The sequence below is a fragment of the Alligator mississippiensis genome, chromosome 2 (assembly GCF_030867095.1).
Source record: "Alligator mississippiensis isolate rAllMis1 chromosome 2, rAllMis1, whole genome shotgun sequence".
Classification (NCBI taxonomy): Eukaryota; Metazoa; Chordata; order Crocodylia; family Alligatoridae; genus Alligator; species Alligator mississippiensis.
Genome location: NC_081825.1, coordinates 633,289 through 645,404, shown reverse-complemented (window position 1 = coordinate 645,404; position 12,116 = coordinate 633,289). Strand labels below are relative to the sequence as shown.

At 71.9% G+C, this 12,116-nt stretch overlaps 2 protein-coding genes across 4 annotated transcripts; one reads left to right on the top strand and one right to left on the bottom strand.

Moving 5' to 3' along the window:
* Positions 1–38: 38 nt before the first annotated feature.
* On the top strand, positions 39–4,777 carry WDR54 (WD repeat domain 54). Of its 3 annotated transcripts, none has more exons than XM_059721272.1 (10): positions 39–96; positions 226–358; positions 531–593; positions 675–741; positions 845–901; positions 1,060–1,187; positions 1,502–1,602; positions 1,703–1,865; positions 2,038–2,112; positions 2,632–4,777. In XM_059721272.1, the coding sequence occupies exons 1-10, from the start codon at positions 77–79 to the stop codon at positions 2,761–2,763; spliced, it is 939 nt and encodes a 312-aa protein (XP_059577255.1). In that variant the 5' UTR covers positions 39–76; the 3' UTR covers positions 2,764–4,777. The 3 variants fall into 3 exon arrangements, with proteins under 3 accessions (XP_059577255.1, XP_059577253.1, XP_059577254.1); XM_059721270.1 differs by having other exon boundaries at positions 226–451; XM_059721271.1 differs by lacking the exon at positions 531–593 and having other exon boundaries at positions 226–451.
* A 377-nt stretch (positions 4,778–5,154) lies between these two features.
* On the bottom strand, positions 5,155–10,903 carry LOC102577314 (rho-related BTB domain-containing protein 2). The gene is made up of 10 exons (XM_059721236.1): positions 10,811–10,903; positions 10,256–10,456; positions 10,074–10,177; positions 8,929–9,114; positions 7,882–8,762; positions 7,668–7,786; positions 7,161–7,311; positions 6,720–6,808; positions 6,474–6,579; positions 5,155–6,109 (listed from the first exon to the last, which is right to left on the bottom strand). The coding sequence occupies exons 2-10, from the start codon at positions 10,445–10,447 to the stop codon at positions 5,940–5,942; spliced, it is 1,998 nt and encodes a 665-aa protein (XP_059577219.1). The 5' UTR covers positions 10,448–10,456; positions 10,811–10,903; the 3' UTR covers positions 5,155–5,939.
* Positions 10,904–12,116: the final 1,213 nt, after the last annotated feature.

Here is a 12,116-nt window from a genome sequence, read left to right as displayed (position 1 = left end):
GGCAACCGCTCGCCCCTCCCCCCCACGTCACGCCCGGTGCTGCCCCGCCCCCCCGCGTCACCGCCCGCGCGTCTCCATGGCTGCGGCCGACGGCGGGTGCGTGAGCGGGGCCGAGTGCGGGGCGCGGGGCCGGGGCCGGGGCCGGGGGGCGGGGGCCGTTTCGGGCCCCGTGGCGGGCAGGACGGGGATGGCGCCGTGACCCGCGCCGCGCCGCGCCGCCCGCAGGATGTACCGTCGGGAGAAGGCGGTGGCGCTGCGCGGGAGCTGCTCGGCGCTGTACAACAACCTCAGCGTGCTGCCGCGCCGCCCCCAGGCGCTCGCCTACTTCGCGGCGGTGCGCGGCGGCACGGTGCACCTGGTGAGCGCCGCCGCCGACGGCCTCAGCGCCTCGCACCGCCAGCTGCAGGCCAAGGAGGGCGGCCTGCCCGGCAGCGCCTCCGTCCTCACCCAGGTCCGCGCCGCCCCCGGCCCCCGCCCGCCCCCCGGGGCCGCCCGCCCGCCCGCTCTCGCTACCCCGCTCTCCCCTCCAGGCCGCCTGGTGCGTGCTGCCGGCCCGCGCCCTGCTCGTGCTGACCTCGCAGAAGGGCATCCAGGTAGGGGCGGCGAGGCGGAGGCGGGCGCAGCGGGGGCTCGGGGGCCGCGCGGGACGTCACCCGCCGGCGCTTGCCCCGCAGATGTACGAGTCGGACGGCTCCATCATGGTTTACTGGCACGCGCTGGACGCCGTGGACCCCCCCCCGGGTGAGCAGCCGTGCCGTGCGGTGCCGTGCCGCGCCGCGCCCCCCGCCCCGGCGCGGCCCCGGGTCCGCGTGGCCCGGGCGTGACGGCTCCCGTCCCCGTGCAGCGCAGGCCGTGTTTGCGCGAGGCATCGCTGCCGCCGGCGGGCGCTTCGTGTGCGTGGGTGAGTGGGGCAGGGGGCGGCGGCGCTGCGCGGGGGGTGCAGCCCCTTGCACCGGCGCTGAGCGCGGGCCCGGGTGGGGGTGAAGCCGGCTGGCCCCTGGCCGCGCTGGGGGGGGGGCAGGCCGACCCCATGCACGGGCGGGGCGTGGGCTGTCGCAGGGACGTCGTCGGGCCTGGTGCTGGTGTTCGACGTCCCCGGCAAGGGCACCAACATCACGCTGAGCGAGGTCCTGGAGGAGCACTGTGAGGCCATCACCGACATCGCCGCCGAGCTCAGCGACAGCCCGGTACGCGGCCCCCGCGCTGCCCGGGCCGGGAGGGGCTGCTGGGGGCGGCCTCCCCCTTCCCAGGCGGGAGCGGGCACTGGTCTGGGGAGGCCTGGGGTCGGTGACGGGGGCGGCCCTGAGCTCCGGCCGGCAGAGCCCGGAGCAGACGGGGACCCTGCCGGGCCGGCGGAGCAGGCCGTGCCGCAGGAGAATCCCCCGTGGCAGGTAGCAGTACGGGGGAGAGGACGCAGCCAGGCCCCTGCCAACGGCTGCTGTCCTGCCCCCGCCCCACGGTGGGCACCGCGGCCGGGCTCACGGCTGCGGTGCCCCTGCAGGCTGGCGCTGCCGACCTGGTGACCGCGGACGACGTGGGGACGCTGTGCGTCTGGAGGGCCGGGGAGGCGTTCGCTCTGCTCACCAGGATCCCGGCCTTCGGGTGAGGCTGGGGTGGGGGCACGGGGCAGTGACATGGTGCAGGGGCAGCCCTGGGGGTGGGCAGACGGGGCTAACGCCCCCCCCACCCTCCCCTCTCCCAGCTGCACCTGCTCCTCCGTGAAGCTGTGGAAGGGGGTGATCGCAGCCGGCTACGGCAACGGGCAGATCCGGCTCTACGAGGCGGCCACAGGGGTGCTGCGAGCCCAGGTGCACGCCCACGCCCGCTGGATCTATGCCCTGGACCTAGCGCCGCTGTCGGGGAAGGTGAGTCCCCCCCGGGCTGTGGCCCCTGGCATGGCCACTGAGGGCGCTCCTGTCCCTGCCCCAGCTAGGGCTTGTGCCCCCAGCCCCCAGGTCTCTGTGCACTAGCTCGAGCACTGAGGCTCGGCGCTGGCAGGGCCCATCTCCCCCAGCCCCCTCTCTGCTTTGCCCGCAGCTGCTCTCTGGTGCCGAGGACTCCTTTGTCCATGTCTGGCAGCTTGGCCTGGACCCGGACACGGGCGACGTGGAGGTGAGTGAGGGGGGGAGGCAGCCGAGCCCCACAGTCTGAGCCTGGGGCTGGTGTGGAGCGCACATGTCCCACTCGGGCTCTGCACCGCCTCGGTGCCTCAGTTTCCCCATGAAGTCTCCACATGGCACCATGAGGCTGCGCTGGAGGCTCGGGGACTTGCCTGCGTCTTGGGGCTGCCTGGCCCAGCCCGCACTTCTCTCATCCTGCCTTCTGTCTGGGTCAGTCCCAGCAGGGCCCCAGCCTGGCCGCCGCTGCCTGGCTCTGGGGTCCCCCTTGTTCCCACTGGGCAGTGCCCCAGCCTGGTGCAGGAGCCGAGGCCGGGGGCTGGGCACTATGAGGGGGTAGGAGGCAGGCTCCCCCACAGCACCACCCTGCACCCTGACCACCTGCAGTCCACCTTTGCCAGCCCTTGGGCTTGGGGCCATGCTGCCGCAGGGGACTCGGGGGCCCTGTGGGAGGGGTCCGGCGGGGCTGGGCCGGCCCTGGCTGGACAGTCAGCATCTTCCTTCCCCCCCGCAGATCGAGCACTGCCACTCGGAGTGCGTGACCGACACCCAGATCTGCGGCGCCCGCTTCTGCGACCCCGAGGGCAGCTCTTTCGCCGTCACCGGCTACGACCTCAGCGAGATCATCCGTTACGCCCAGGTCTAGCTGCCCGGGGGGCCTTGGTCCGACCAGGGGCCACGGCCATGCCTGATCCCAGTGCCCAGCTCTGCTGCTGCAGTGTGTCCCTCATGGGGAAGGAGCCCCCCGCCGGGCTCCTGCAGCAGGAGGCCAGGCCAGCTGTGTGGGGCAGGGGCTGCAGCTGTGCCCTCCCCGGGGGGAAGGCACTCGCTGGCGTGGGAGCTGGGCCCTCCGGGGAGGGAGCTCCCTCTGCTCAGCAGCCTGCGGCTCGAGGCTGAATGAGACTCGGCCTCATCCTGTTTCGGCCCCCCAGCCAGCACCCTTCTTGCCCAGGGCAGGTGACTGGAGTGGCACAGCTGCTGCAGCTTCCAGCCCCCGCCCGTGGGGCTCTGGCCTTGCCCAGAGATCAGAGCCTGGGGGGGCTGTGGCCCCACTGCAATGCTCCGGGGCCCAGCAGGGCTCCAACAGCCCCCCAGCCTCTCACGCACAGCCGTCCCTTCCAGGACCCTGTGTCAGGGGCAGGGGGTGGTGAGGTCAGCCCCTGCCTGGATGCCTCCAGACCCCAGGGGCCGCAAGCTCTCCACTGAAGCTGGGAAGCCTGTGGCCAAGCTGGGCGAAGCCAGGGAGGAACCGCTGCTGTTCTTTCTAGGTCATGGCAGCATGCCGGGGGGGCGGTTGGGGGGGGAGCCTGGCAGCTGGCTGCAGCTCAGCCCTGCTCCCTGCGCCAGCCTCACCTGTGGCCTGCTCGGCGCCGCTGGGCCCAGCAGCACGGATGGGGCTGCCTCCGGGCCAGTCCCGCCTGGGCAACAGCTCCGCAGCTCTCCAGGCTGGCTGTGGTGAGCATTGCTGCCCCAGCCAGGCAGGGTGGTGGGAACGGGGGCTCTGCACCTGCTCCCCCTGCCCCAGCCCAGTCTGCACTCAGGCTTCTCCCTCCGGGCAGCCGATTGGGGCCGAGGCTAAGCGTGAGGGTCCAGGCCCTTCCACTGGCCCAGGATGCTTAGACTGGCTGCACAGCCTCCCTGGGGACCCTGCCGCCGGGCTTCTCCCTGGCTCAGGGACCTGCTGCAGCACCGCTGCATCTCCTTACGCTGGCATGAGCCCTGCCTGGGTCCGAATCCTAGACAATGAGGGTTGAAGGGAGCTCAGGAGGTCACATCTAGTCCAACCCCCTGCTCAAAGCAGGACCAGCCCCAACTGCATCATCCCAGCCAAGGCTTTGTCAAGCTGGGTCTTAAATTCCTCCAACGATAGAGACTGCACCACCTCTCTGGGGAGCTTGTTCCAGTGCTTCCTAGTGAGAGTTTTTCCTAATATCCAATCTCAACTTTGCTTGCTGCAGCTTGAGCCCATTGCTCCTTCTGTCATCTGCCCCCACTGAGACCAGCCCAGCTCCATCCTCTTTGCAGCCCCCCTGCAGGGAGTTGGAGGCTGCTATTCAATCCCCTCGGTCTTCTTTTCCAGACCATATCAGCCCAGTTCTCTAAGCTCCTCCTCACCAGTCCTGTCCCCCATCCCCACAATCATTTTCATTGCCCTCCGCTGGACTCTCCAATGTGTCCACATCCTTTCTGTAGTGGGGGCCACAGCTGGACACAGGACTCCACATGTGGCCTCCCCAGTGCTGAATAGAGGGGAAGCATCACTTCCCTCCGTCTGCTGGCAATGCTCCTGCCCATGCAGCCCAGGATGCCGTTAGCTTTCTCTGTAGCAAGGATCACCTGCCACTGCTCCCTGCAGAAGCCTCTAGCAGAGGCCTGAAGCCTTCCTGGGCAGCTGGAGAGCCCACCCCAGAGGTGGCCGCGCTGCCGTAGTGGCAGAATAACAGGGTGGGGATGGGTGTCTTGAGGGAGTGGGAGGCCATGGCCTTTCTGCATCTCCTGCCTGGAGGTCCCCAAAGTCTCCCGCATTGCGCCAAGCCCCTCTCCAACATGCAGCCCAGCCTGGGGCCAGAGCATGGCTCCCCGGGGGGGGGAGGGGGGAGGCGGTGTAGTTGCTCTGCCAGGGCCCTTGAGACACTGCCAATAAATCAGCTTGAACCCCACGGTCTCCTGCTGAGCTTGTCTGGGCTGGGCTGGGCTGGGCGGGGGGATCCCCTTGCTGGGGCTGCCTGGGAGTCTGCTCCAAAGTGGAGGATGGTCCATCTTGCCCTCCTCTCTCCACTTGCTGCCCCCCCCACCCTTTGTCCAGTGCTGGTCTGCACAGGAGGGTCCAGGACGGCCTGGAGCTGACCTCTGACCCCTTCCCCACCTGCTGCACCCCAACACTTTGCATGGGGCCAAGGGCAAGCCCCTTACACCACCAGTCCCTTCATGGGGTCCCCCCCCAACTGCACACTCCAGGGTCTGCCCCACTGGCACACCCAGCTCCTACACTCCCCCCGCATGGCCTTGCCCCCACAAGCACATGGGGACCTCCAGGCACATTACAAAAGATCTTTAATAAAGGTTAAAACAGTCAAATACTGATGGGTGTAAGAAACCGGGCGGGGGCCAAGGGCGCAGGGCCGCCCGCTCACAGTGGTCAGGACCGAGGGGGAAAGAAAAGCCCTTAGCAGGAGCGGGTACAGGCCCCGCTCCTGGCGTCTGCACCAGGGGCTGGGGGGGCCTGCTGGCTGCCCCCAGGCACAGGCAGAACTGGAGGGATCCCCGGGGAGACACTGCGCCCGGCGGGGAAAGAGGCTGGTGGTGTGGAAGGCACGGAGAGGGGCGCAGCGGCCCCGGGCTGCCCCCTGCCGCATCACGCCCACAGGGGAAAGCTGCAAGGGCAACCAGCACGCACGCTGAGACCCCCACCCCCCGCGCCCCCTAGGCCCCTGCTTCTCATAGGAGGCGGCACCAGCCCAGAGCCCCCAGTGCGAAGCCAGCGAGGAAGCAGGGCCCAGGGGACCCCCTCGCAGCCCAGCCCCCAATACTGGTAGGTCAGAGGTAGCACCATAAGCTGGGCTGAGCTGGGGGTCTCTTCCTAGCTCAGCACCCTGCCCCAGCCCCCCGCAGAGGGGGGAGAAGGCACCGCATGGCCGGGGACGCAGCGGTGGCAGGAAGCGCCTGTAAACGTGGCGGGTGTAAACGCACAGCCCCTGCCCCCAAGGTGGGGGAGCAGGGCCGGGCAGGGAAGGCGATAGGAACAGGGTGCTGGTGGGCTCAGGCCCCCGGGCCCTGGGGAGGGGAGGGGAGGGGAGGGGAGTGGGGCGGGGGGCTGGGCGCTCAGGAGACGTGGGGCGAGGGGCGCCAGAAGCACCACTTGCGGCGTGGGTGCTGCTTGCGCTGCAGTCGCTCCTCGTGCTCCCGCTCCTTCTTGGAGCGGAGGTACAAGTCCTCCTCCTTCAGGTACCAGACCGGCGGCCAGCGGTGCCTCTCGAAGTGTGCCTGGTTCTCTGTGGGCAACCGGCGCTGCATCAGCGCAGCCCCTGCCCGGAGCCAAGCCAGGGCATGGGCAGGGCGGGGAGCGCCTTCCCCACCCCTGGCTGGAGGTGCAGGGCATGGCCTAGCGGCGAGCAGGGGCATGGGAATGATTGGGAGCCCCCTCCTAACCCCTGGCTGGACCCACGGGTCGCAGCCCAGCACCAAGTAAATAGGCACAGACAGGGCTGCGAGCCACCTACCCACCCAACCCAAGGCAGCCCAGGGGGAGGGCTGGCTCCCAGCAGGCAGCCTGGGGTCCCACGCAGCTCCCTGGGGCTGGGAGGGGGGTCCCTGGGATGGAGCTTGGAGCAGGGCTGTGCCCCTCGTGCCCGGTACCTGGCGACATGCGTTTCATCTCGCGCGGGAAGCGCCGGCAGACGCTGTTGTAGTTGGTGCAGATGTAGTGCAGGCACCAGGCCGCCAGCTGCTGCGCATTGTGGAACTGCGGAAGGGACCCGCTGAGCCAGGGCCTGGGGACACAGGGACCTCCGAGGCCTCGGCCCACCCTGCCCGGCCCCCTGGGGCAGGGTGACGGGTCCCACCGTGCAGGAGCCCAGGGAGGGTCTCCCCCATGCACAGTACCTGAGTCATCTCCAGGTAAATGAGCACCTGCTCGTCAATCTCCACCTGCTGCACGTAGGCGCGGAGCAATTCATCCACCGCATACTGCTCTGGGGGGGCAGAGAGGGGTGGTGAGCTTCCCGCGGGGGCGGGCAGCTGGCACCAGGCCCCTGCCCCAGGGCGGAAGGGGGGCCTGTGCAGCCCAGACCTGTGGTGATTCCTGTTCCCAGCCAGGGGAAGGCAGCACGAAGGGTTAAGCTGCCCCCCCCACCCCTTACATAACTGGCGCAGGCTGCAGGGACACTTCGATCCCTGCCCGGGGCACGGGACAGGACGCAGCGTCCGGACACGCGGCCTCCGCCACTATCTTATCAGGCACTGACGTCAGGCCCCAGCCCCTGAGGGGACAGCAAGGGAGGCCTGGCCGGGACCCGCGCGGGGAGGGGGGGCCCTGGCCCCTACCTGTCAGCGCCTGGAGCCGGGGCAGGCACAGGCGGTTGGTGAGGACCAGCAGGTCCATGGCGTCCAGGTCGGGCGTGGGGGTGAAGACACCCGTGTAAAGGAACTCCAGGACGGCCCGCAGGCAGGCGCAGTTGGTGCCGGGCAGGGAGACCTGGGGGCGACAGGGGACCTGCAGGGACCAGACCCTGTCGCTCCCGGGGCAGCAGCTCCTAGCCCCTTCTGACCCCCCCCAGCCCTGCCACAGCCCGCCACGTCCGAGCTGCAGCCCCCTACCTCCTGTATCCCTCACTCCCAACCCACAGCCCCTGCCCACCCAGCCCAGGCTCCCTGCAGTCTGCCAGGCCCACGGGCTTCAGGGCACGATGGAGCCAACAGCACAACAGGCACACCAGGGACTGCATCTGCCTGAAGCCCCAGAGCTACGGGTGTCCGGGGATGGGGGCTGCCCCCTCCTATTCCCCAGGGTCCTTCCACCCCTTCCCTTCTCCCCCCGCGCCGGGCGCTCACCTCGGAGGCGTCGCTCTCCCGGAAGGCGCCGCGGAACATGGCCAGCATCCAGTCGCAGCCGGCGATGAGCAGGGGCTTGTGCGCCGGCACCTCCCCGTCGTCCACGCAGAAGACCACGTCTGGGGGCAGAGCCGTGGCAGAGGAAAGAGGTCAGAGCAGCCCAGCCCAGCCCAGCCCCACAACGCTGCCCCTGGCTCCTAGCCCCAGGCCGTACCGGCAAGGGCGCCCGTGGCCAGGCACTCATGGACGCGGTTGGCGCGGCGCACGTGGAAGGCCTTGGTGATCTCCTGGTTCATGAAGCTCTCCTTGTTGAGCACGTTGGCCACCATCATGCGCAGGTCGAAGACCTCCAACAGCTCCGCAATGGCACCCACCTGCCCCAGGTCAGGCCGGGCCTGGTCCAGCTGCCCCGTGTACAGGTACTCGAGCACAGCACTGAACGGCCCCGGAGCCACCCGCTCGTCCAGCCGCACCACCGCCATGCGCCTCTCCCGCCCCGTGGCCGGGTCCCGCACTGGCTCCACACTCAGGCTCACGAAGCCGCGGCCCCAACTCGACAGGTCGCGGGTGTCGGGCCGCAGCGGGTTGTCGCTCCGGGAGGCACGGAGAGGTGCTGGCGTCCCTGTGGCCGTGGCGCCGTCCAGGCTCTTGGTGCGGCTAGCCGGTTCCTTGGCGCCCACCTCCAGGGCAAAGAGGTCGTAGAACTTGGAGCAGGCGGTGGCCAGGTAGACGCGGTGAGCGAAGACGCGGTGCCCGCCGGGAAGCTGGAAGAGCACATCAGCGCCTAGCGGGTCGCGGAAAAGGGCAGCAGGGCCCCAGACGCGGTCGGCCGGCGGCTCGGGCACGCGGATGATGGGCGGCGGTGGCTTGGGGGGCAGGAAGGGTGCCTGGAGCAGGGGCCGCTGCATGCGCTTCAGGTGCGACTTCCAGAATTGCAGGTGTCGGCGGGAGATGAGGGCAGCGCGGATGGCGTTGTCGAATACATCCTTCACCCCAAACTGCGCCACCACGCTCGTCTCGTAGTACGGCACGCCCAGCTCCTTCGCCACCTCGTGGCCCCGCTCCGGCGGCAGGATGTCCGACGGCTTGATGGGCCTGGAGGGGCGCAGCGCGGTCATGGGGTGGCCGGGGGACAGTGCCACTGGGCAGCAGAGCTCTGCCCAGACCCCCCAGACAAACCCCATATGTGACCTCAGGGACACCGCCCCAGGCGTCACCCCTGGGAAAGCAGGGAGGGGTTGGGGTGGCCACGGGGCCGTACTTGGCCAGCGGGCGCCGGGCACGGTTGACAGCGTCCAGGTCGGCGTAGCGCAGGTCAAGCTGACAGCCCACCAGCACGATGGGCGTGCGCGGGCAGAAGTGCTTGATCTCGGGGAACCACATGGTCTTCACGTGCCGCAGGGAGTTGGGGTTGGCCAGCGAGAAGCACAGAACCACCACATCCGACCTGCAGGCACAGCCGGCAGTGGGGGGCAGGCTGGTGGGACCATCCCAGCCCCCCCGCAGCAGCGGGGCTCGGCCCCGCGGTTCGGCAGGGGACCCGGGCCACAGCTGCCCGAGGCTGAGAGCAGCTGCTCCGCGGGGCTCCGGCCTTGTGCTGCTGGCCCGTGCGGCTAGACCGGGAGTGCCTGGATGCCCTCTCCCCCTTCCCCTCCTGGGCTGGGCGAGACCCTGGCACAGCAGAACTGGACTCGCACTCGCGCCCATCGCTGGGCCGGCAGGGCTGGGGCAGGCAGGCACCGGGGTGCAGAGGCTGGGGGGACCCCAGGATGCTGGAGGCGCTCCCCCACACCCCAGAGGGGTGGGCACGTGGGACCCCCAGGCGGCTGCACAAGGCATCAGCCAGCCCCTCTCTGGCTTCCCCCCTGCCGAGGCAGCCTCCAGAGGCTGCTCTTCCGGCCGAGCCCAGTACCACGCAGGCGGGTCCGCCACAGGAAACCCCCCCGCCTACCGGCGCCTGCAGCCCCCACCCCGGCCGCAGCCCCCGGCCGCGCTGGGGGAGCCCGCAGGGGGCTGCAGCTGGGCACGGACCCCCCCACTCCCCCCGGGCCTGCTTGTTTTCAGCCGCGCAGCAGAGACGTGGCTGCAGGCGTGTTTGGAGTGCGGCCCACGCCGTCCGGACCAAGATAGACGCCTGCCCGCCTCGGGCCTGGGGCCAAGACGGGAGCTGGGCCTGCGCAGGGAGGTGCAGGGAGGGGGCGGCAGGGCCACCCCGGGGCTGCATTGGGCACAGCCGGGGTGCACGGCCTGCCCCCACCTCCGGGGGCGCAGCGCCAGCGCCAGACGGCTGCAGGAGCAGGACAGGGCGCGGGAGGCAGGGAGGGAGTGGGGAGCCGAGCGCCGGGACAGGGAGGCAGGGCCGCGCGGGCCGAGCAGCACGGGGGAGCCGGGCGTCCGGGGCCTCACCGGCCGTAGGCGAAGCGCCGGTCCTTGTGGTGGTCCCCGAAGGTGTCCCAGAGGCGCAGGGAGACGCTGACCTCGTCCACCACATCGCGGGAGCGCTCCAGCACCTGCGGGCAGCGCGCGGTCAGCCCTGCGCCCCGCGCCCCCCGGCCCCGCGCCCCCCAGCCCGGCCCGGCCCGGCCCACCTCCTGGCACACGCGGTACTGGTCGATGGCCCAGACGGTGGGCACGTGGGTGGCCAGCAGCTGGTACTGCGTGAGGGTGGCGTTGCAGGCGCGGGCGCAGATGAGGCGGGTCTTGCCCACGGCGTTGTCCCCGACCACCACGCACTTGATGGTCTCGACGTTGGGGCGCTCGTAGTCCAGGTCAATATCCATGGGGCCGGGCTGGGGGAGCAGGGCGGGGGGGGCCGTTACCGCACCCGCCGCGGGACCGGCACGGGGGGGGGGGGGGCATCCACCAGGGGGCGCTGCCTGGGGCCCGTGCCACCGTCCCGCAGGGGGTCGCCCCGCACGGGGGGGAGGGGCGGGGGACGGTGCCACCTTCCCGCAGGGGGTCGCCCTGCACGGGGGGGGCGGGGGGGCCGTGCCACCGTCCCGCAGGGGGTCGCCCCGCAGCGGGGAGGGGCGTGGGGGGGCCCGTGCAACCCCCCCATAGGAGTGCCCCGGCACAGGGGTGCAGCCGGGGGGGGTCCGTGGAGCCCCCCGCGCGGGTGGGGGTGGGGGTGCGCGGGCACTCACCTACGGGCGGCGCGGGGGGGGTCGCGGCCCAGCCGGGCGGTCGCCGCCGCCCCCGGCCCATCCCGCCCCGCGCGGACACTGCGGCCGCCGCCCCCCGGGCCCGCGAGGCCCCCCCGGCCTCCGCCAATCCGCGGCGGCCGCCGCCGGGCCCCGCCCCCGGCCCCGCCCCGCGGCGCCTAACAATGGGCCGGCCACGCCCCGCGCCACGTCACCGCGCCACGCCCCCCGGCCTGGGGGCAGCGCCGAGCACGGGGGGGGGGGCGGCGCCGCACGTGGCCGGGGGGGGGGGGTGAGGGTCTGCCGGGGACCCGGCCCGGCCCGGCCCGGCCCCGCGCTGTAAGCGGAGCCGGGAACAGCCCGTGCCGCGCGGGCGGCCGGCTCGGGTTACGGGCCGTGCCCGGCCGGGGTCGCCCGCAGCCTCCCCCCGGGGCAGCCCGGGACGCACGGCCCCGCCTGGCGGCCCGTCGTGCGGGCGAGCCGGGACAAGGCGCCCCCCCGGGCGAGGCTCCGCGGGGCAGGAGGGACCGGGGCCCTGCCCCACTCCTGCGTGGAGGGGCTCGCCCTGGCCCGAGGCGCCGGTGCTGCCGCAGCCCGGGCCGGGCCGGCCAGCGCTCCTGCTGCCCCACCGCGGGGTCCCGGCCGCAGGGTCTGGCCCCCGCGCTCGGGCTCAGCCCCGCTGCACTGGGGCAGGGAGGGATTGCCCCCTGCTCAGACTGGTCGCACTGGGGGGGTTCCCCTCCCTCTGCAGGGGGCACGGCCTGGGCCTGGGCCTGGGCCTGGGCCTGGGCTGGCTGCAGCACCCGCCGCCCCCGGCCGCAGCAGGACGTTGGCGGCCGCAGCCCCCTGCTTTCCCGGCGGTAGGGGTGGGGGCGATGCCCAGGGCGGGCCGTGCCGGGGCGACTGGACACGCGGGTTGTGCCGGGGGTTTGCACAGGCTGATCCTGCCCCAGGGCTGGATGTGACCGCGCAGCCGTGTGCACCCTCTGTGCCCCGCTGCCCCCACCGGCCCCATGCGCACGGACAGGTGGGCTCCAGCGGGACGGACCAGGCCTCCCTGGGGCCCAACGCCCCGCCACCCCGCGGGGTCTCGGCAGCATCCGGCCCTTTGAAGCTCTGCAGAGCTGACGTCAGCGGGCCTCTTTCATCCTGGTTCAAAGCCGTCCCGGGGGCCCTTTCCCGGGACCTCCCCCCTCCCTGCAGGCGCTGGGATGGTCCCAATCCTGCACTAGGCCCCCGCGTCCCCACAGGGCCCTAGGACGGGTCCCAAGGCTGCAGGGACCCAGCTCCCAGCTAACGAGCTGTGGCT